This window comes from Theropithecus gelada, chromosome 13 (assembly GCF_003255815.1).
Source record: "Theropithecus gelada isolate Dixy chromosome 13, Tgel_1.0, whole genome shotgun sequence".
In the NCBI taxonomy this organism is placed as follows: domain Eukaryota; kingdom Metazoa; phylum Chordata; class Mammalia; order Primates; family Cercopithecidae; genus Theropithecus; species Theropithecus gelada.
Window position 1 is genome coordinate 29,281,726 of NC_037681.1, and position 24,334 is coordinate 29,306,059.

General features: G+C 44.1%; 1 protein-coding gene across 3 annotated transcripts in view; it reads right to left on the reverse strand.

The window, feature by feature from the left end:
* KIDINS220 (kinase D interacting substrate 220) overlaps positions 1-13,387 on the reverse strand; it is a 109,780-nt gene extending 96,393 nt beyond the window's left edge. Inside the window, exons 1-3 of one of the 3 annotated variants that reach the window (XM_025353581.1) lie at positions 13,228-13,297; positions 2,763-2,906; positions 1,851-2,027 (exon numbers count right to left, since the gene is read on the reverse strand). Coding sequence is in view for 2 of the 3 variants with exons in the window: in XM_025353580.1 (XP_025209365.1) it covers positions 2,763-2,870 (108 nt within the window). In the remaining variant the exon portion in view is untranslated. Of the gene's footprint in view, positions 1-1,850; positions 2,028-2,762; positions 2,907-13,227 lie in introns of all 3 variants that reach the window. The other 2 variants (XM_025353580.1, XM_025353582.1) reach the window with 2 other exon arrangements.
* Between the last annotated feature and the right edge of the window lie 10,947 nt (positions 13,388-24,334).

Genomic DNA, 24,334 nt, shown 5'->3' on the forward strand with positions numbered 1-24,334 from the left:
ATGTATAACAATTTTTGACTATTCATTATCATAGAAGGGGGTAATGATGTTAACTAATGAAAATATATTTTGTTCAATATAGAAACAGTGAAAATATAGGCATTATCATTAAATAAACTTTATTATGAAAACGCAAAGAAAAAACATAGAGCTTAAACAGATTATAATCTGTTTAAAGTCAAATTGAGCAAAGTTCAAATATGGACTCTACCAAATAATACACTGGATAGGAAACTGAGTAATTCAGTCATTTACCCATAAATAAAGATAAATAACAGTATTAATCTTTACACAGCTGCTATGCAAGTTAAATGAGCTAAGATATAGAAAATATATACCAGAATATTTGCATAAGTATTCAATAAAAACATTAGCTAGCATAATATTATTATAATAACAACATTTTTATATCAACATTTCCTTAACAACTGAGTTAACATTAAATGAAATTAGGTACCACAAGTCAGAAAAATTAATAATGAAGTAATTACTAAGTCAATTTAGCAGCTTTAAAAACATTTATACATCAGGCATGATGCCTCACGCCTGTAATCCCAGCACTTTGGGAGGCTCAGGCGGGCAGATAGATTGAGTCAAGGAGTTCAAGACCAGCCTGGGCAACATGGCAAAACCCCATCTCAGCTAAAATACAAAAAATTAGCCAGGTATGGTGGTGCACACCTGTGTCCCAGCTACCTGGGGGGCTGAAGCAGAAGGATCGCTTAAGCCTGAGAGGTCAAGGCTGCAGTGACCCCTGATTCTGCCACTGCACTCCAGCCTGGGCAATGGAGTGAGATCCTGTCTAAAAACAAAAAACAAAAGCAAAAACATGTATAACATTTGCACACTCATGTTTATAGCAGCATTATTCACAATAACCAACAGATGGAAGCAACCCAAATTTCTAGCCACAGAAATGTGCTACGTACATACAATGAAATATTATTCAGCCTTAAAAGGAAGGAAATCCTGTTACGTGCTATAACGTGAATGAACCTTGAGGATATTATGCTAACTGAAATAAGCCAGTCACAAAAAGACAAACAGTATGTAAGTCCAACTACATGAGGTGTCTCAATAGTCATATTCATACAAATAGAAAGTAAAATAGTCACTGCCAGGGTTTAGAGAGAGGGGGAAAGGCAGAGCTGTTGTTTAATAGACAGAATTTTGATTTTGCAAGATGAAAAAGTTCTGGTAGGCTGGATGGAGTGGTCACGCCTGTAATCGCAGCACTTTTGGGAGGCCGAGGTGGGCGAATCACTTGAGGTCAGGAGTTCAAGACAAGCCTGACCAACATGGTGAAACCCCATATCTATTAAAAATACAAAAAATTAGCCAGGTGTGGTGGCACACAACTGTAGTCCCAGTTAGGAGGCTGAGGCACGAGAATCACTTGAACTCAGGGGACGGAGGTTGCAGTGAGCCGAGATCACACTACTTCACTCCAGCCTGGGCGACAGCAAGACTCCGTCTCAAAAAAAATAAAAAAATAAAAAACAGAAAAAGTTCTGGAATCTATTGCCCAACAGTAGAGAAATACGTAATACTCCTAAACTGTATCCTTAAAAATGGTTAAGATAGTAAAGGCGTAAAATTTTATATTATGTGTTTATCACAATAAAAAATAAATAAAACTTTTTATATGTCTACACAAGATATATATGTAAGCAAATATATACAAACACATAAGTATATATACATACATATATAGTGTAAAATAAAAAGTCACTCCTTATTCATCTTATCTACTGGCAAGAAATATCATACTCTTGAAAACACACACAGTTCTAAGAGACAGGGTTGTTTTCCTTAAGTTTTGTAAACCAAACACATACCCTGACACTCACAAAATTTACACAAAACTGTATTAGCACCTAAAATGTCCTGCCAAATAATAATAGCTTGGCTTGCCAGGCATGGTGGCTCACGCCTGTAATCCCAGCACTTAGGAGGCTGAGGCGGGCGGATCACGAGGTCAGGAGATGGAGACTCATCCTGGCTAACATGGTGAAACCCCGTCTCTCCTAAAAAAAAAAAATAAGCCAGGAGAGGTGGCGGGCACCTGTAGTCCCAGCTACTCGGGAGGCTGAGGCAGGAGAATGGCATGAACCCAGGAGGTGGAGCTTGCAGTGAGCCGAGATCGCGCCACTGCACTCCAGCCTGGGCGACAGAGCAAGACTTTGTCTCAACTAATAATAATAATAATAGCTTGGCTTTTCATAATGAACTAAGATCCACATTTTTTAACTCATAACATTGAGGAGAAACATCTCATTTCAGTTAATGTTTATTAATGTGTTACTAATACCTAATCTATTTAACTCTCTAATAAAGATGTAGGGTTTTTAAAATCTCACAGTGTGTGGGACAAACAATGGAGGAAGATAGTGGGGGCTCATTAAAGAAAGTATTTCAACAATCCCTGATTTTGTCTGGTTAATCAAGATCAGGTCCAGATGATCTCTAAAGTTTCATAGAAGTACATGATTTCAGTAATCAAGCTTCCTGAATATTAATTATTCCATCAGTGGAAAAAAAATCAATAAATCTAAATTCAATAGTCAATCATTTATGTAAGTTAAAATGTACTCCAAAAACATGGATTTGAAGTACTTTTAACTATAAGACATTATATCATAAGTACAGTGCAATATTACTAAGGGCTAGAACTACCTATTTCTCACACACTTCCATCCTATACATAGTAGGTAGTCAACAAATATTTGTGAAAGAATGTAATTTTGCAAACTTGGTCTTACCTCATTTCTCTCATCTACGTCTTTGCATTTTTCAAGAAGAGCTTTCAGAGCAGGAATGTTTTCTTCCTCTACATAATTTATTACGCTCTGTGATATCAAAACTGACATTTTCACAGAAAGTTGCAGTTAACTTTATTTGAATACCTGTTAAATTAGACAAAATACATATAATTTACAATCAGAAAAAAATTAAGTGACTATTAAATACAATATCCTTCTTAACATTAACCACATCCAAGGACACCTCCAGTGGCAGAAGTGAAGACACGGCTTCCGACGGCTCTCATAGCTCAGGTGTCAAAAAGCTGCCAAGATGTCTCTTAGGTTCACACTCAACTCCATCTTAACTTATCCAAACACCAAACTCCAGATCCATCCCCAAACCCTCCTCATCACCACTCTAAAATGCTTCCGTGATCCTCCTGCTGTCACCATCCCAGTAAACGGTAGCTGCAGGTCCATTCTTCCAAGGCCAAAAACCTTGGAAATGTTCACGACTTACCTCTTCCTCTTACACCCTACACTCAATCTATTAGCAGATCCTTTTGGCTCTACTTATAAAACACATTTCACATCTGACTACTACTCACCACTTCCATCACCGCCACCCTGGACGAGCCACCATGACTCACCTGCACCACTGTCATCGCTTCCTAACTGGCCTCCCTGCCTCCACTTGACCTGGGAGAGTGGATTTTAAATGGTCTCACTGCAAATAAATAATTAAGTACGTGAGGTGATGAATATGTTAATTAGCCTCATTTGATCATTCTACAATGGATACATGTATCAAAACATCACATTGTACCCCAAAAATATCTAAAATTTGTCAATTAAAATTACATTACTTTTTTTAAAACTTTAACATATATCAGAATCACCTGAAGAGCTTTCAAAGCAGATTCCTGGGCCCCACTGTCAGAGATTCTGACTCAGCAGGTCTGAGTGGGGCCCCTTACTCTGCATCTTTATCCAGCTCCCTGTGACACTGACACCACTGAGGAAGAACCACAATGTGGGTAGTACTAAGTCAGAGCATGACCTCTTTTATTCGAAGCCCTCTAAGGGCTTCTCAGAGTGCTCAAGATAAAATCAAATGTTTTTACCTTGGCCAAGATAACTCTAAGTGGCAAGCCTCTCACCTGTGTTACACCTGTGACTGTAGCTCCTACCACTCCTTCTCACCCTCCTGGCTGCCTGGCCACGCTGAGCACCTGTCCCACCTCACCAGGCCTCTGTGCTACTTTTCTGTCTGCCTAAAATTCTCTTCCACAGGACATGCACATGGCTCACCCCCTGACCTCCGTCAGGTCACCTGGTTAGAAAGTCTCACCTGATGTGGGATGTCAGGGTACTGACCCCACACAGGCTTCACTGTCGCTCTGCACTCTCAACCCTTTGCCCTGCTTTCACCACTCTCCGTAGCACTTGCCATCATCCAAAAAATGACATATTGTTTGCTGACTGTCTGTCTATCATAACTACACTTTAAGTTTCAAAAGAGTAGAAATTTTATTACTGGACATCCAAATGCAAATAAACAAACCTCAATCCATACTTTTTACCACACACAGGTGCTAACTCAAAATTCACCTAAATATAATGTCTGAAAGTACAAAACTTCTAGAAGAAAACACAGATAACCTTAGTGACCTTAGATTAAGGAAGATTTGATATAACACTAAAAGCATGGTGCATAAAAAAAGAAAACTGATAGACCAGAGTTCGTCAAAATTGAAAACTTTTGCTGTTACGAAAATGAAATTGTTTGGGACTGGTGAATCCTTTTTTCCTTCCTTTTCCTCTACCCTTGAACAGGACTGTCTGTAGCTGATATCCCATGCCCGTTCTCCAACTCTATGTTGGAGCAGATAACTTGTTTCTTGGGTTTCCCAGGTGGAAAGGAATCATGCCTCCAGATGGACTACACCCAGAGCCTCTCATACCTGATTTAGATGATGAGATTTAAATGAGACTGTGGACTTTGGGTTGATGCTGAAATGAACTGAGACTTTTGGGGAGACCTTGGGATAGAGTGAATATGTTTTGACATGGGAAGGAAATTTATCTCTGGGGGCCAGAGGGCAGAAACTATCGCACTCTATGATTCTACTTATATAGCATTCTGGAAAAGGAAAACTGCAGGGGCAGAAAAAAGATCGGGCTGCTAGGGTCTAAGGCAGGGGAATGAGATGGCTACAAGAGTACAAGAGAATCTGGTATGTTAATGGCTGTTCTATATCTTGACTGTGGTGGCAGTTACACAATCATTCATTTGTCAAAATTCAAATCTGTCCATTAAAAAGGGCGAATGTTATTATATGTAAACCACAAATCAGTATACCTTACTTTCAGGGAGTATATATTCAGAGCAACTTGAATTCATACTCCTGGGTTGAAAAACTTATTTTAAAACATGATGTTATTTGATCCCATAGTTTCACTTCTAGGAATTATTCTAAAAACATGAGAAACACGAACAACATTTTAAGATTTTAAGTAAAACAATTTTATCCTTAAGAACAAAAATCTTAGAAATGGATATTATATAAATTATAAAATTATAAAAATTCACAAAGTAGGATAATATACAGTCATCAAAATGTCTCAAAAAATGTGTTACCAAAAAATGCTCATGATAGCAGAAGTGGGGTAAAAGATCAAGAGCTATATATACAGCATCTCAGCTATTTTAAATATATACATGTTTAAATACTGGAAATAAAAAAAGAAGAAATGGTGACGGGCATCAGTGTAATTTTTATTTTCTTTAAAACCTTTATTTCCTACATGTTCTGGAATGTGATGCTTCTATCATTAGAAAGCAGTGAGGGTTTTTATTAGCAGTTATCAGCAACACCCACCTTCATTTGTTCCCACTCCTTCTAGGATCAAGCCTAAGGCCTCAGGAGGGCTTGCAGGATCTGGCTCTCCCTCTATATCAGCCCCAGCTCACCCCGCAGCCCAGCCAAGCGGAAGAACTCAAATTCACCACACCTCCCCAGTGCTGCTCCACACGCCTGCCTATGCTCTATGTGCTCCTTCCATGTAGAACACCATTCTCATCTTTACTCTACCAAGGCATCCATGGCCCTCTGAGTCACACAGCTACCATTTTTCATCTAGTTTACCCCCTAAAGTGTGAGATCACCCAACCCCACACTCAGTGCCTTAGTTTAGGCCTACACCATCTATACTAATCAAGACCCTTAAGGTTGCAAGAAACTAATTTAAACCAGCTTAAGCAAAACAGAAAAATGCATTTTAAGGATACTGGTTTATTTCCCATAACCACACTACGGGAAGAATGGGTGCCACTGGACCTCAAATGCCAGGAGGATTCTCTTTCTCTACTGGCTTAATCTACTTTCATTCTAGACCAACTACTTTTACATAAAGGGAAATATGGCCTCCCACAACCATCCAGCCTCAAATTAGATCGTTTATCTATTTTTTGAGACAGGGTCTCACTCTGTCACTCAGACTGGAGTGCAGTAGCACGATCATGGCTTACTGCAGCCTTGACCTCTGGGGCTCAAGCGATCCTCCCACCTCGGCCTCCTTAGTTGGGACTACAGGCGCACACCACCATGCCCAGCTAATTTTTGTATTTTTTTTAGAAATGAGGTTTCACCATGTTGCCCAGGCTGGTCTCAAACTCCTGGGCTCAAGTGATCCGCCTGCCTCTGCCTCCCAAAGTGTTGGGATTATAGGCGTGAGCCACCGCACGTGGCCTAAATCAGATAGTCTCTAACACCAGAGAAAGCAGGCTATTCTTTGTTCCCAGATCTAGAAGTCCCAGAAAAGGGCTCTGACTGCCCAGGCTGGATCTGTTGCACCCCCAGAACCAATCAACTAGAGACACAAAGTTGGGAGGGGGTTACGAGGTCACACGGTATTGGCACTGTTTCCAGAAAAGAGTAAACAGTTGTGATCTAGGCATCAATCCTGAAAACATCTACTATATCATCTCTCGCCCAGATCAACGTGACAGGCCAGCAACTTGTGCCTCCTCTCTCCAGTCCTGCCCCCTGCAATCCATTTGCCACACTGAAGCAATAGTGAACCTACAATACATTTTTCTTAAAACCAAGGTTGGGAGGACAGATGACAGCTTTACTACTTACAAGTTATTCAAGGAACTTACACCTTCTAAGGCTTTTAAAGCCATTGTAAAGATGCAAATACGCAATTCCTAAGGAAAGCTTCGCTCTCCACAGAGCAGAGTGAAAACTTCTTGATTATAATGAGGGCATGCAGATCCTTCACAATCTGGCCCCATCTTACCACTCCGGCCTCATCTCTTTCTCCCCTCCCCAGCCCCATCCCTCCCACTATTTACACAGTCACATCTAACTTCCGGCTCCAGCCAGACTGATCTACTTGCAGCTCCTTCACTGCCCCACACTTTGTTCTTTCCAGACCTTCGCACTTAATGCCCCCTCTGCTTAGAAAGTCCACTCTGGACAGCTCCTACCAATCCTTAAGAACATGGCTCCAACAGATCTTCCGGAAGCCTTCACTGACTGGCTGCTTACCCCAAGCTGGGCCAGGCCCTGGGCTCCTCCACACCTGTGTATACATCTAGTCGTAGACTGCTCACATCACACTCAACTCTCCTCTTCATCTCATTTTACTTACTCTCTCCACATCTCCCTTAGACTAGAAGTTCTGGCGGCAGGATCTGCTTTATAGCTAGCACAATGCCCACACAACAGGGGGTGAGAGAGAAAAGCAGCCCCTGACTGTCGGGAACTGACCTGGCACGCACAGCCAGACTTGGTGTTCTAACGTAAATGCAACAATTTCAAAGAATGCCAACATCAAACAAGGTCACTCTGTCACCAGGATATGAAGACAAAAATAAGACTACTCTGGAATCATATCTGAACACAGACAAAAACATGAACACCACCCAAACCACAAAATGCTCAAACATCTTCCTATCCTGGCTAATATGAAGGATTGCTGCTTCTTTATCAATTACAGCTTTAGCCTTACTCCGTACCTCTCGCCTTTTCGTTAAGATTTTAAATATCCAATTGCAGAATTCCCAGTCCTCCTGCTTCCTGAAGCACCCAAGACTAAGCAAAGCTTTGCTTCTTCCTTGAACTCTTCCCCGAATCACCTAACATCATCTCGAATCTTCTAAGTGCTTTCTAACAACCTCTTACAGAGACCCCCATCGTTCCCTAGGACAGGCATTCTCCTTCATTGCAGGGAGTTAATAAGACCAACTTTGTTCAACTAGAGGTACGGTCCTGGCAGTCTTTGACTAGAAGGCATTGACAGTGTTTAATAAATTTCACTGAATAATCTATTATTAAATGTCATGTTTGTAAGCACATACCTAAGTACCTAGAAATTACAAAATAAAATTTGAACATTAAATCCACATCTGTTGATACATACAATAGTAAAACCAACGACACACTGTCATGTTAAAGAGTACGTGTGTAGTATAATGCTATTGGATAAAATAAATAAGACCCCCATATATGTATCTATCCAGTGTGTACACATGAACAAAAAAGAAAAGTGTAGAAGGACACACACCTGGCTGTAAAATTCGTTATCTTACCATGTAGGACTAAAAGGAGGAGATAATTAGCTTTGCCTTTACGCATCTTTGTGCTATATTGTTTTACTTGATACGTCTACATTCATTTTCATTAGAAAAAAAATGTTTCATCACAGGTGGAAAAGTACAGCTTCTCATCTTTCACATTTCAGTTTCAATGTTCACTTCAAAAAGGCCTTTCGGCTTAAAACGAAGCTGTCTAGTGGTCAAAAGCATGGACAGACTGCCTTGGTTTGACTCCTGACTTTATTACTGATCGTTGTATCATCTCGGGCTAGTTTCTTTTCTTCTTAATTTTTTAACTAATACATAATAATTGTACATATTTACAGGGTATGTGTAATATTTGGATTACATGCATATGATATGTGATGATCAGAGTATTTAGGATATCCATCACCTCAAACATTTATCTTTTCTTGGTGCTGGGAACATCTCAAATCTTATCTTCTAGCTACTTTAAAATATACAATAAAAAATTAAATCTACAATAAACTGTTAAGTATAGTACTGTGCTACTGAACACTAGAGCTTATTCCTTCTACCTAACTGTATGTCTGTATTCATGAACCAATCTCTCTTTATCACTCCCTGTCCCCTGGGCTACTTTCTTCATCCCGGTGTCTGAGTTTCCCCATCTTCAAATAACTGCACGATTACATGCAATGGGATTAAAATAATACCTTACCCATATGAAGCCAATAAATATTAGCTGTTTTACATAATAACAGAATATGATCATTTCTTAACTACCCTTTTTGAGAATCTTGGTAGATTCTCAACACCTGGATTGTTCTCTATTATGGAATCATTTTTATTCCTTCATAACACTTTACTAAACTTGTAACTTACATATTTACCTTTTTTACATTTGTCTTTTTTTTTTTTTAGCTATACCTGCTGGAATGGGACATATTTACCTGATTAATAGTTGTCTCTCCCACTAGGATATAAGCTTATAAAAAGAATGGATTATTTTCTTTTGTTCTATACCAAATACCCAACACTTAGCTTAATAGCTGGTTCATACAAGACACTATATTTCTTGAATAAATGGACATCAGTTGAATCTAATGTCCACAGCATTTCCTGTCTAATGGGAATATAAGGCTATACATTCTTTTGCACAATTAGCAAAAAAATGAATGTCTTGCCACCCGTTTTGAAAATGACAGAGGTAGCCAACAGCAATGGCAGAACAAAAAATTTATGTTGTAGTAAGCTCATTTTTAGAACTTGCCAATTTAATAGGCAAAATCTCTAAATGTATTCAAAATGCTTTCACCAAAAGGCCAATCGGTTAATAGATGCACCCTATAACTTTTCTCCGGTTACAGACAGAGTGTATGAAAGCAACAACAGTGGCCATGCTACCCAATGCTTACTTATTTCTTATCCTCCAGATATGACACAGTAAGTTCCTGAATGTGGCCCCTCCCATGGTTCTCCTATCTCCAGCCCCTCTTTTCCTCCTCCCGCTTAAGTCTCCAGCAATGATCATCCCTATGCAGTCCCCAGAGCCTACCCTGGTGCTGATATTCCTGGGCCTGGGTGGCAGCCCTTTGCCCCCTCCACACAGAGGCCTAAGCGGTCCTCCTCAATCGTGTCTTCTTACGACCATTCTGTGCTCAAAACACCCCAACAGTTGTCCTCTCACTCAAAATAAAATCCCAGATCCCTACCACAGCCGACAAGGCCCTGCTTGATCTATTCCACCCCTTCCCCACCTCCCTAAGCTCAACTCTTCCTGCTCCTTCTCCTTGACTCTGCTCAGGCCACAATGACTTTCTGTACATATGTCACCTGGTCAGAGCTTCTCTGACCACCGTGTATAAATGGTGTATAAAACAGCCCTCTCTCCTCTACTATAACCCCCTTTCATGGCCGTACTTTAAAGGTCTTCTTTATAGAACACCTAGCATCACTCCACATACCACATACTTTGTTTTTGGTCTGCTTCCCCTAGCCAAACAAATGTAGCTCAATAAGAATAAAGACTATCTCTGTTTTGTTCACTGCTGAATCTCCAGCACTTAGAGAAGTGCCTGGTACACCACAGAACCCAGGATGGGTAGAATGAATGGACATGCTCACGCTGATCCAACGACCTGGAATGCCTGACCCAACTTTAACGTTCTTAACAAGCCAAAACATATCCTTCAAAACCCCACTCGCGGGTCACCTTTAAACTAACTTATGTATATATATGTATGTATGTATGTATTTAGTTATTTTTACTGAGACAGGGTCTGGCTCTATTGCCCAGGATGGAGTGCAGTGGCACATTCACAGCTCACTGCAGCCTCAAACTCCTGGACTCAAGTGATCCTCCTGCCTCACCCTCCCTGAGTAGCTGGGACTACAGGTGCACACCAACACACCCAGATAATTGTTTATATTTTTAATTTTTGTAGAGACAGGTCTTGCTATATTGCCGAGGCTGCTCTTGAACTCCTAGCCTCAAGTGATCCTCTTGCCTTAGCCTCCCAAAGCACTGAGATGACAGGTGTGAGCCTGCACGCCCGGCCTTAAACTAATTTATTAAGGGCTGTCTCACTCCTTCATTCTTATATCCCCAGAACCTACTACAGATCTAGAATAGGTAGAAACTTAATAGATAACTGTCAAATTGAATAACTGCGTAGGTATGCTAAGGATACCTCTTCTGGAGGACTTTGCCCACCCACAGCCATATTCTCTAGCATCAGCCATACCCAGGGATGGGCATATGATCTGTGGCATGAAACTGTTGAAAAAGATAAGCTGGGCCAATCAGACTCCTATCTCTAGAACTGGGAATTAGAAACCAGAGACTGGGCCAATCAATACGGGTCACACATAAAATGATACAGTTCCGAGACATCCAATCAGCAAAGAGAGAACACAACAGATATGAACAGAAAAGAGACTCCTCCTAAGTAAGAGAACAAATGTGGCCCCTAAAAGGAGGTCAGGGCTGCAGTGAGCCAAGATCACACCACTGCACTCCAGTCTGGGCAACAGGGCCAGACCCTGTCTCCAAAAAAAACAAAGAAACAAAAAAGTTGCCCCAGGGAGATGTAGAAAATGGAGCTACCTGGGATCCTGACTTCTGACTCTCATTCAATCCCATAATCTCCTTTTCCTTGAAGTAAAGGATTTAAGTTTCTGTTCTTTGTCTTCTAAACAGTCCTGACAAATACAGCAGCACATAAAATGGAGAAACTGACAGTTCTTGAGCAAAAGCAGGAAGAAGGGGATGGCACATTCATACATGATCCTATAAAAATTAATCTGGCAGTGTACGTGACCCAGACTGGAAAAAAACACGAAGAATCAGGGCCCTAGACGCCAGTCGAGGAACCAGCAGACAGACAGTACACAGGAGAGGCAGTGGGAATAGAGAAGAAATGAGAGATATTAACTTGAAAAATATAAAATCCCCAATATTTGAATTTTCTGACCTACCAAAATATCCAGAAGAGATATTCTGGATACAAAGACAAAACTAACTATGTGACTGGATGGAAAAGAAAAGAACAGGTGGAAGATGACCAGATGCCCAGCATAGGTGACTGAAGAATGGAGCTGCCCTTAACGACGACAACAACAACAACAACAACAACAACAAAAACACAGGAGAAAGAGTAGACTTTCCTCTACTTAGTTATGCCTCCTCCCTCCCACCACCCCAGCTGGGTGAATGGGGCTATGGGGTGCTTTGGCCAGGCTGAATTTGAAGTGTCCCAAAAGAGATAGGCTGGAGAAATCCACCCAATACTTGGAAAAATATATCATTCACACTGTGTGTGAATGATCTGGAAATTATTCACATAAAGGGTGTAGAAAAAGGATTCTCAAACTTGTGTGCATCAAAATTATTTGGGAAGCTGGTCAAATACACATATTCCCTGAGCTCCTCCCCGGGAGAATCCCATTCCCTAGATCTGGGGTGGTGCCCAGAAACTGACATGTTAACTAGCACCCCAAAATGATTCTGATGAAAGTAGTCCATGCTAGTAAAGCTAGAAGAGAACAAAGAACACACCTGGCCACGGCATTTCCCAACCCGGGCTCTGCACTCAACACACCACGGTGGTTTCAAAAAGTCTGGTCCTCAGTGTTGTCAAAATGTGGACAGGAACGAACCTGAAGGGGTGATTCCCGAGCCACACCTCAGGCCGAAGGAATGGGAATCTCTAAAACGCTAAGAAATCTACATTTTTAACAAGCGCCCATAGGGAGCAGATATGACTGCATAAATAGTAATTCAAAAAAAAAAAATTATTCATCGGTTTAAACCTGTCAATTCGAAAGAATAAAAATTCCAACATTACAAAGTCATGAAGAAATTATTTCCCTATAAATAAACCCTGGAGGGGTGGACATCAATGGCTTGCACTATTTTGCCAGGCGTTGAAAAGCCTGCACAGGACAATGGAGCAATGGAGCCCACGATAAAAGCAAGGGAGAAAACAACACCTCCCGGCCCGCGGAAGCCTAGGAAGAGGAACCTAGAACGATTAGCGGTACCAGCTAACGGGGCTCTCAAGGTGGTGGATGTGCCAGAGGCTGCTTGGCAAAAGAAAAAAAAACGGTTTTACCAACACCCTTCACCCCAACCCACCCGAGGGGCCCCGAGGAGACAGACCACCTGAGACTCCAAGGTCGGAGACCTTCCCGGCGCTCCAGCAAAAGCGGACTCGCCCCGAAAACCGGCGCCCGAGCGTCCGGGGCCCGCGCCAGGCCCTCCCCGGGACCCCCGGCCCGAGCGAGCCCCTCCCGCGCACTCTCCAGTTGTCCCACCTCCCAGCCCGGATCCCCCAGCCCGGCCTCGCGCCCATCTCCTCCCCAATCCCGCGGAAAAGCCCCGCGGACCGGCCTCCACACTGACCGTCTCCCAACCTGGTCCTCGGCTCCGGCGGAACGGGCCCACTCGGCTGCAGGCGATGTCAGAGGACGGGAAAGCAAGAGACGGCGACTGCAAGCGCGTCGCCCTCACCACACCCGGCGGCCATATTCTTCCCTCTCCACGAACTGACAGATCACGTGCCCCGGGTAGGGGCGGGACTCCGGGTTGCCACGCCCCCTGGGCGTGAAGGGGTGGGGCGTAGAGCAGGCGGGGCTGGAGGGGCCGCGGGGCTGGAGGGGCCGCGGGGCGAGTACACTCGGGACCAGCGCCCCAGGCAATGTTTTTCACTGTCATTGTCACTCTTATTACAGTTAATTTATTATCCCTATTTGCCGTTATAATCAACCTTATTCAGAGAAATAAACATCACTTAAACTTCAGAAGACACTGCACAGACATGAGAAATGAAAGCCGGCTCAGCAGCCTTCTTCCGGCTCCAGGAGCGAGACCTCCGCCTTCCACGGGGCCTGTGGTTCACACTCCCGGCCTTCCAGGTCTCCCACCACCTCCCCTCACCTCCTTCAGCCTCCACATTCCTAGGCCTTGCTGCCGATAAGCGTCAATCTTGATTTTTGAAAAAGTCCAAGGATGATTACGACGTGCGTGGGTTGGGAACCATCGAAAAACACCCACTGATATGTCAACCTGGCAACTCAGGAAAAAGCCGGTAGGGAGCCTGACTTCATCAGAAGTTGGTGCGGGCTGGGGACAATGCCTCACACCTGTAATCCCAGCGCTTGTGAGGCCAAGGCGGAGGATCGCTTGAGCTCAGGAGTTTGAAACCAGCCTGGGCAACATGGAGAGACCTCGTCTCTACAAAAAACAAAATACAAAACTACAAAACTTAGCCAGGCGTGGTGTTGCAGGACGGCTTCATCAGAAGTTGCCAGCGAGGAGCATGGACGGCTTCATCAGAAGTTGACGTGACCCTTGTAAGCCAAAAATAAAATCCTAAGGCCTCCCAAACGTCTGCATGGACCCCTCTTCTCTGCCAAGGGCATTCCAGAGTTAACCTTAACATCTAGTTCAGGCCATGATGGAAGAGGGAGTCAGGCCTCTTTATATCCCTCCAGCATTAACATCAATGCAGACATAAAGTCCGGTAAGAAACATTGACAGTCTATTCTCTCTGAAGCCTGATACTTGAGGCTTCACCTGCATAATAAAACCTCGGTCTTAAAAAGTAAAGTCTTAAAAAGTAGAAAGTAAACCCCTTCTATTGCTAATAATTCTTTCCACCAATTGCCAATCAGAAAAATTTTAAAGCTACCTATGACCTGGAAGCACCCCCTCCCTTCCAGCTGTCCCGCCCTTCCAGATGGAACCAATGTAAATCTTACATGTATCGATTGATGTATTATGCATCCCTAAAATGTTTAAAAGCAAGCTGGACCCTGACCCCCTCGGGCACATGTCCTTAGGACTGCCTGAGAGTATGTCACGGGTGCTCCTTAGCATTGGCAGAATAAACTTTCTTAATTGACTGAGACTGTCTCAGATATTTTGGGTTCATACCCTCATGAAACAAGGAGAGAATACTCTCACACATACAACGAAGCCCTAAATGGTGTGATTTCTTTGGTAATGGCTTTGCTAAGGGCAGCCACTGTTGTAAACAGGGTGGGGTGGGGGAGGGGGTGTTGGAGGTATGGTGAGAAATAAGGATGAAGTCAACCTTAGAGTAGGGGAGAGAACAAGGACACAGGTTAAATGTACCTTCTTTAACACAGCCTTTCTGAGTCCCGACACTGTCCCAGGCACTGTGCTGTATGAAGGTAAACACGGAGAATGAAATGGCCAACTCTGTGGGGGCCCACTAGGAACGTTCACAGAAGAGGGGACCCCCTCAGCTGTATCTTAAATAGAATTTGCCCATCACAGTCGGTTGAATGGGGTTAGGAAGAATGTCCAGGTTGGGGAACAACATTTTGGAAAAGAATGGAGATGAGAAGGAGCATGGCCCAAAGTTCCAGGAACTGTAAATATTTGCCAGCCTTGGGGTGGGAGTAGCAGTGTGGGCGGGGGCCGGAGACAGAGCAGGGCCAGCCTCTGAAAGGCCTTGCCTGTTAAGTACCACTTGGGAGTTTGTTCTGGGGAAACAGAAGGCCACTGAAGAGTTTAATGAAAGAAGTGGCATTAGCTGGCAAGTTTGTGGAGGAGTGGTTAGCAGGGCCACTGGGTTAGCAGGGAGAGTTGCTGGGGACTATTGGGATAGTCCTGGTTAGGAGCTCTGAGGCCTTTAAACAGATCCCTGGGATGAAAGTGGCTACAGTCAGGTGATGGGCTGATTAAATGACGATTTAATCAGGGGGAAGATGACTTCCGACTTCCTGTTTTGGTGGTTAGGGATGGAGCCCGGGCTCTGAAACTAGTGCTGCAGGAGGAAGGGTGGGTGGAAGGGGTATGGATGAGTCCAATGGGAACAGAACTCTGCAACCTCAACAGTTCATGGGAGGTGGAATCTGAGAAGGAGCCACCAGAAGAATAGGATAGAAGCCCAGGAGAAGAAGTATTTCCAGGAGGGAGTCCTAAACTGTGCTACCAAGAGAGGGAGGGAAGAGAATGAAGGAGGACAGAAAGAGGACTAGGGGAAGCGGTGGGAGGTTTAGGGAGGCTTGGGTGGCTGGAGGAAGACAGAGGAGGACAGAGAGAGGGGTGGGAGGAAGAGGGGGGTGGGGGGAGTTGGGGGGGATGTGGGGGCAGAGGGTGGAGGAGGCGGTGACAGGATAAGAGGAGGATGGAGGGGATTGAGGGAAACAGCTGGAGACTGAGGAAAGATGGGGTTGGGGGGTGGTGGGAAGGGTAGGGAATGCTGGGGGAGGCAGCCTTCTATTTCCATAAGACAAATTCGATACTCTTCTAATCCCTTCAGTGGACTTCTGTTTCCCTAAAATGAATTCCCAAATGGTACTTCACACTCAAGGCCCTTCAGAGGCTGACCCCTGCTCTGTCTACTGTCCCCTCCCGTGCTGCCACCCCAGCCCCAAGGCTGGCAAATATTGACAGTTCCTGGAACTTTGGACCACCCTCCTTCTCATCTCTATTCTTTTCCAAAGCATTGTTCCCCCACCCGGACATTCTTCCTAGCCCCATCCAACTGATTGTGATGGACAAACTCTACCTCAGATACAGCTGGGGGGGGTCCCCTCTTTTGTGAACCTTCCTAGTGGACCCCAGGCAGAGTTGGTAACTCCATCCTCCATGCTTACCTCCTTACTGCACAGTGCCTAGGATGTGGTCAGGACTCAGAAAGGCTGTGATGATAATGCACATTTAACCTGTTTCCTTGTCCTCTCCCCTGCTCTAAGGTTGGCTTCATCCTTATATCCTACTGATATGGTTTGGCTCTGTGTCCCCACCCAAATCTCATCTCAAATTGTATTTCCCATAATCCCTGGTGTCAAGGGAGGGACTTGGTGGGGGGTGATTGGATCATGTCAGCGGTTTCCCCCATGCTGTTCTCGTGATAGTGAGTGAATTCTCACGAGATCTGTTGGATGTATAAGGGGCTTTTGACCCTTTTGCTCGGCACCTCTCTTCCTGCAGCCATGTGATGAAGGAAGTGTTTGCTTCCCTTTCCGCCATGATTTTAAGTTTCCTGAGGCCTCCCCAACCATGCGGAACTGTGAGTCAATCAAACCTCTTTTCTTTATAAATTACCCTGTCTCAGGCAGTTCTTTATAGCAGTGTGAAAACGGGCTAATAGGCCGGGCGTGGTGGCTCAAGCCTATAATCCCAGCACTTTAGGAGGCCGAGATGGGCGGATCACGAGGTCAGGAGATCGAGACCATCCTGGCGAACACGGTGAAACCCCATCTCTACTAAAAAGTACAAAAAAAGTAGCTGGGCGAGGTGGCGGGCGCCTGTAGTCCCAGCTACTCAGGAGGCTGAGGCAGGAGAATGGCGTGAACCCGGGAGGTGGAGCTTGCAGTGAGCTGAGATCCAGCCACTGCACTCCAGCCTAGGCGACAGAGCGAGACTCCGTCTCAAAAAAAAAAAAAAAAAAAAGAAAAGAAAACGGGCTAATACACCTACCATACCCCCAACTCCTGACCCACCCTGCCGTGTTTACAACAGTGGCTGGCCTTAGCAAGCCATTATTGAAGAAATCACACCATTTAGGACTTCACTGTACACATTGGGGTATCTGCTCCTTGTTTCATGGGGGGCATACCAACTTCTGTTTTTGTTTGTTTGTTTGTTTTGAGACAGGATCTTGCTCTGTTGCCCTGGCTGAAGTGCAGTGGTGTGATCTCAGCTCACTGTAGCCTCGAACTCCTGGGCTCAAGTGATCCTTTCACTTCTCTACCCCACCTCACACCCCAAACCCCCTAGTGCCTCTGCCCTGGTAATTTCTGTAACTCCATCCCTCTACAACAAGCCCAGAAGACTGGCTTTAAGCATGTCCAGCTTATGCCTAGGCCGAGCTCTGCCCACCAGGTGTGAGCCATACTGGCTATGAGTGAACCTGCACAACCGAAACACGTCTCTTGGAGGAACTTGGAACGCAACAGTAAGCAAGGCAGGAGGAGAGGGAGGGAGTGCTGGGCTCTCCAGCTTAGGTGGTCCAAGCACTGCTGAACTATACTGGGGGTTCTCAGTAAGAACTCTGCAAATGTCCATCTCAGAAGACATGGGAGGTTCAGTCCCAGACACTGATAAGAATATGCCCATGCCACCTGAACCTCCTGCTCCTCTCCCCAGCAAAGAAAAATCCCTGAGAATACGCAGCATGCAACTTGTTCTTTCTTAGGAATGTTTTGGAAAGCAATCCAGATAACAGCCTGGAAAGAAGTTATTGGAAACAGGCTCGGCTATAGCCACATTTTGATGGAGGAGAGGAGGATCAGATGCCGGGCGTCGTGGGGGGCGGATGATGGAGAGCCAGCAAGGAGAAACCCTAGCCCCTTCCCCCTCTGCAGATCTGAACTGGAGAGGGGAGACCCTTGTTTCACTACTTTTGCTATTATACCGGGCCAGGCATTTAATTACTAAAATGATAATTTGTAATGACTAAAAGTGGCAAGATAACATTTTATGATGTAAAAGTGACAAGAAAAATTATGAAAATTATGAGACCTACTCAAAATTCCTCCAGGGACGGGAGCAAGAGGTCTATAGGCCCAGGCATTGTCCTCAGGAGCGGTCCTGAGGACAAGGCAAGTTTCTTTGCAATTCTGCTGTACTGCATTCACCTGTCTCAGATGATGGTGACATTAGCCCAGGTGTGGTGGCTCACATCTATAATCCCAGCACTTAGGGAGGCTGAGGCAGGCGGATCACCTGAGGTCAGGAGTTCGAGACCAGCCTACATGGCAAAACCCCATCTCTACTAAAAATACAAAAATTAGCCAGGAGTGGTGGCATATGCCTGTAATCCCAGCTACTCGGGAGGCTGAGGCAGGAGAATCACTTGAACCCAGGAGGTGGAGGTTGCAGTGAGCTGAGATTGCACCTCTGCACTCCAGCCTGGGTGACAGAACGAGACTCTGTCTAAAAAAAAAAAAAAAAAATTACAGTGATGGTGACATTTAGTAAATTATATCTATTTTAATAACAAATATGTCCTCACTCATGCCAAATGCTGTTTATTTCTTTCATACTTATGAGCTCTAAAACTCATATTTTACAAAGATATAACTGTTGCAAAGTATAACAAAAATTATTTCTCCTCAGTTTTGTTTCAAATATATCCCTCTTTCCATATTCTTTGGTTTTTCTCATGGTTCCTGGAGCCTAAATCTTTTTGGCAAATTCATCCCCAGGGTTTCACTCCAGCAGAATTACTCAAATCAGTTTAAGGGTCTGGCTTCTCGACTTGCTCTGTGGTTTTTATGTAGAGGGAAAAATAGGAGTTATCTTTCCATTCCTCACCACTCTCCCCATCAAGACTATAATTTAATCGCCCTTTCATCTTTTTTACCAGTATCAGCACACTGAGCTGATGACTTCAGCAGTTCAGGTTTCAAGTTCATGGTAATTACATTTTCCATAGAAGTCTGAAGATGTTTTGCATACCATATTGCTTTAAAAATTGTTCTTCTGTGATTATAAAAGGAATATGTGTTCATTATAAAGAATTTGGAAAATACGTAACAGTTTGAAGAGATAGCTCCCCTAATCTTATCACTCTGACTTCTTAAACAGAGATTTAAAAAATAATTTTTATTGACTGGGTGCGGTGGCTCAAGACTGTAATCCCAGCAGTTTGGGAGTCTGAGGTGGGCAGATCACTTGAGGTCTGGAGTTTGAGACCAGCCCAGGCAACATGGCAAAAACCCCATCTCTACTACAAATACAAAAATTAGCCAGGCGTGGTGGCTCATGCCTGTAATGCCAGCTACTTGGGAGGCTTAGGCAGGAGACTCACTTGAACCCGGGAGGTGGGGGTTGCAGTGAGCCAAGATGGCATCACTGCACTCCAGCCTGGGCAACAGAACGAGACTGCATCTCAAACAAAACAAAACAAAACAAAAACCATAATCATTATTAACCCAATTCATTATTTTAAAGACTCATCATTGGAAAGGGGAGGGGTGGGAAGGATGCTCCTGAGATGTTATTTTTTGCAGGGTGTGATGTTGTCAATGTCACTTCTCTTGATATCTTTGCCAGCTGCCTCCCTGATCCCTTTGATCAGTATGATCCTTCTACAGAAAAAATACGTAGAAGGAAGTTTGCTTAACTCTAGGATGGCAGCAGAAAGAAAAGGAATACACAAGAGGACAACGTTTAGAACAACTATGAGAGGCAAGAGGAGGGGCAAATGCACAATCCTGTGTTCAAAGGCCCAGTTCAAATGAGGAGACGCGGAAAGCAAGAGACAGAGACAGGGAGAGATGGTTAGAGGACAAAGAAAGTGATAAGTGAGTTACCTGTTGTCTGCAGGTCACATTCATCAGTTCATGTGAAAAGATGTCGGGTTTCAGTGGCGTTTCGCAAGCTCAACATACAGGGCAGACCATGTCCATGTTGCACACCCACTGCCTGGCCACAGCTGCTTTACACTCTAGAGCTTTTTGCTTTTATTATTATTATTATTTGAGACAGGGTCTCACTCTGTCATCCAGGATGGAGTGCAGTGGTGCTATCAGGGCTCACTGCAGCCTCAACTCCCCAGGTTCAAGCGACTCTCCCACCTCAGCCTCCTAGGTAGCTGGGACCACAGGCATGCATCACCACGCCCAGCTAAGTTCTTTTTTTGTAGAGATGGGGTCTTGCTATGTTGCCAGGGCTGTAAAGTTGTTTTCATCACCAAATTCTTACTCGTTAATAGAGATGGAAGACTCAGAGTCCTTCTTCTTGAGAGTACAATCTAGTTAGTGAGACAGGTGATATACTAATGGAAGATATTATCAGTACAAGATAGCATAGGTAAGAACCGAGGAAGTGGCAGCTCAGAAGAATGAGTGGCCTCTGGGGTTAGGAAGAGTTGAGTAAATGCCCTCAAAGAACGGGTGAGGTCTGGCCGGGGTCAGGTGAATGACAGCAACCATGAGGTGAAATGGGCACCACATGGCCAGGAGTTCTGCTCAGGATGGCTGTCCAACCCCACTGGCTCACAGTCTCAAACCGAAATTATTCTTAGGGCAACATCAAGTTAGCAAGAGGTTCAGTTCCTTCCTCTCTTTTCTTGAAAATTGGGACCTTTGCTTATTTCCAGGGTCTTGGCATCTCACCCAGTGTAGGTTGGCACCTTGAATCTCCATTAACCTCCAAAGCCAGAGTTCACTCACAGCACGGATTCCCATGAAAGGGAACAAGAACTGGAATAGAGATGGTTAATATTGCATTCAGTGCACTAGTGCGTTTTTAATCCCTTCAACTCTATGAGAACTATGGGTTAATATTAATTTTATTGTGCCAGAAAAAAATTGTAATTTGGATCTGCTAGTTAGCATGTTTTGAAATTTCACCTACCTCCTATCTTCATCATAAAATTTAGCTTCATTTTATCATATGTTAAATGATCAAACCATTTTTTCTTGCTAAAGATATATTAATAATTTAGGTCAGCATGTCATTTAGCAGCAGCAGCTTCAGTTTATCTTATTAATGATTGAGTGGGGAGGATGTGCGGCAGATGGGATGAGAGAAGGTATTAAATCTTCTTCTAGGAGAAGGGAAAGCAGAGTGAGTGACATGGCCAGAACCGCCTGGCACTGCTAGGCACTACTAAGGTGGAACTAGGCAGCATGACGATGTCAGCCACCCAGGTGCAGGAGCAGGTGCAGCACAGGATGCCAGTGGATTTCAGGAGGACTGGCTTAGCTTTGTCAGGTGAAGCTGATGAAGGGAAACAGGAAGGACTTGAAGGGATATGCAACTGATGATTAGAATTTCAGACCACTGAGTCTCAGTGGGGTCCTCAGTAGGACATGAACTAAGATCAATGGCATAGAAGTATGGTGGTGAGCTGATAGAGTCTGGATACTAGAGGGGGTGAGATGGAAAGTTGGGAGGTGGTCGAGAATAGAATGCTTGGAATGAAGACTACTGCTAACAACAAGGTCTAAAGCATGTCTATTGGTGGCTTACGTAGAAAGCGGGGAAGATCACCGGAGGACTGCAAATCAGGGAACTGAGAGGCCAGGGTATTGGAAGGTTTTCTACAGGGATACTGAAATCATTAAGAATCATGTGTTGTGTTGAAGAGAGTGACAATAACCAGATTCTAATATTTTCTAGTAGGGGGTAACCCAGAAAAGTCCGTAGATGGTGGCAGCAAGGAGGAATGGGAGGTTTGATGTCAGCTAGCCTAAGCTGGACTCTGGCATCTTGGGAAGGAAGAAGAGACAGTCGTTTACAGATAACATGGAGGAGGAAGGAGAGTGCCTGTCTCCTCTACAGGCCCAGCGACGAGAGGGTTGAGAGAGAAACTGTCACTTCAGAGGACTACAAGAGAAGCTATGTCCTCAGGTGAGATGTGGGTTTTCATTAGACCAAAAGGTGAATGGTGGAGTCTGAGGACATGGGGATTGGTTTTGTTTTGGTTTTACTGGTCATGTGCCATGAATTTCCCAGGACAGTGGTCGTGTTTGGGGGAGTTGGAGGCAGGGGTGGTGGATGGACTGCATAGAGCTGCATGGGGATAGCAAGGTTTCAATTTAAATTTTTTTTTTTAAGAGACAAGGTCTCACTAGCAGGCGGGCCTCAAACTCCTGGGCTTAAGCAATCCTCCTGCCTCAAATTAGGCATGACCTAGGCCTCACAGATCCCTATAGCTGGGATAGATGCCACCATGCCCAGCTCAATTTGAATGTTAATAAAAGTGGAGATGATTTGGCAAACCTAGGTATATTGAATGCTATGACTACAGACAAAGAAGAAAAATAAAAAACAGTCTCCGTGTTTACAACAACAGCATTAGGCTGATTGTTGAGCCATTCACACAGCAAGTTCCAACAGAGAGCACCACCATCGTGTACTTAAAAAGCACTAACCACATTGTAGTTTATGGGTCCAAATTCCTTATGGAATAAAATGTCAGGAACACATGATTGCTGGTGCAACATTTCCTAGTTCTTCATCATTAGTCAGTTTTTATGTGAGTAGACTGACTCAGAAAGTCAGATGATAAGTCAGACAGGCTGTTTCCTTATATTGGGTATATCCTGAATTATTCCACTGTCTACCTTTCTATTATTCTGGACAAATTCATTTTTTTCTGTTTATTAGCCTGGAAAAAATTTTTCGGGAAAATATTGTGCACCAGGGTCAAGGAAGAGAAATACATATCATGGCCCCCATATCTGGAATCTGCTTACCGCTTCAGTCTGCAAATGTAACTTGACAGCTCATTTTCTGTCTTGATGGGTTGGAGTGGGGTTCATGCACATGTGGCTTATTTAATCTGCATATTAACTGCATCTATCATTTTGCTTTTGTCTGCTGTTGTCCTTTTAATTAAACTTAGGTGCAGCCTGGGCAACATGGCAAGGCCCCATCTCTATAAACAATTAAAAAATTATCTGGGTGTGGTGGTGCACACCTGTAGTCACAGCTACCTGGGAGGCTGGGGTGGGAGGATTGCTTGAGCATAGGAGGTTGCGGCCACAGTGAGCCGTGTTCTTGCCCACTGCACACCAGCCTGGGTGATAGAGTGAGACCTTGTTTCTGAAGGGGTGGCCTGCCCCTCCATGCCTGTGGGCGTTTCTCGTCAGGTGGGATGAGAAACTGAGAAAAGAAAGAGACACAGAGACAAAGTGTAGAGAAATAAAAGTGGGCCCAGGGGACCGGAGCTCAGCATACAGAGGACCCACACGGGCACTGGTCTCTGAGTTCCCTCAGTATTTATTGATCATTATCTCTCTACAGGGGGATGTGGCAGGACAATAGGGTAATAGTGGGAAGAGGGTCAGCAGGAAAACATGTAAACAAAGGCCTCTGTGTCATAAACGAGGTTAAGAAAAGGTGCACTGTGCTTTGATGTGCATGTACACAAACATCTCCGTGCATTAAAGAGCGGTATTGCTGCTAGCATGTCTCACCTCCAGGCTTAAGGCGGTTTTCTCCTATCTCAGTAAACAGAACATAGAAACCAAGACATTCTATTGCCTAAGGACCAGCAGGAGACAGATGCCTTCCTCTTTTACTGATCCTCCTCAGCACAGACCGTTTACGGGTGTCAGGCTGGGGGATGGTCAGGTCTTTCCCTTCCTAGGAGGCCATATCTCAGGCTATTACATGGGGAGAAACCTTGGACAATACCTGGCTTTCCTAGGCAAAGGTCCCTGTGGCCTTCCGCAGTGTATTGTGTCCCTGGGTACTTGAGATTAGAGAATGGTGATGACTTTTAACAAGCATACTGCCTTGAAGCACTTTTTAAACAAAGCACATTCTGCATAGCCCTAAATCCATTAAACCTTGGGTCAACACGTTTCTGCGAGCATAGGGTTGGGGCTAGAGTTACAGATTCACAGCATCTCAAGGTAAAAGAATTTTTCTTAGTACAGAACAAAATGGAGTCTCTTATGTCTACTTCTTTCTACATAGACACAGTAACAGTCTGATCTCTCTTTTCCCCACGTTTCAAAAACAAAACAAAAAATGTTCAGTGTAACAGGAAAAGAGAGGAACAAAATATGTTCAATTCAAAAT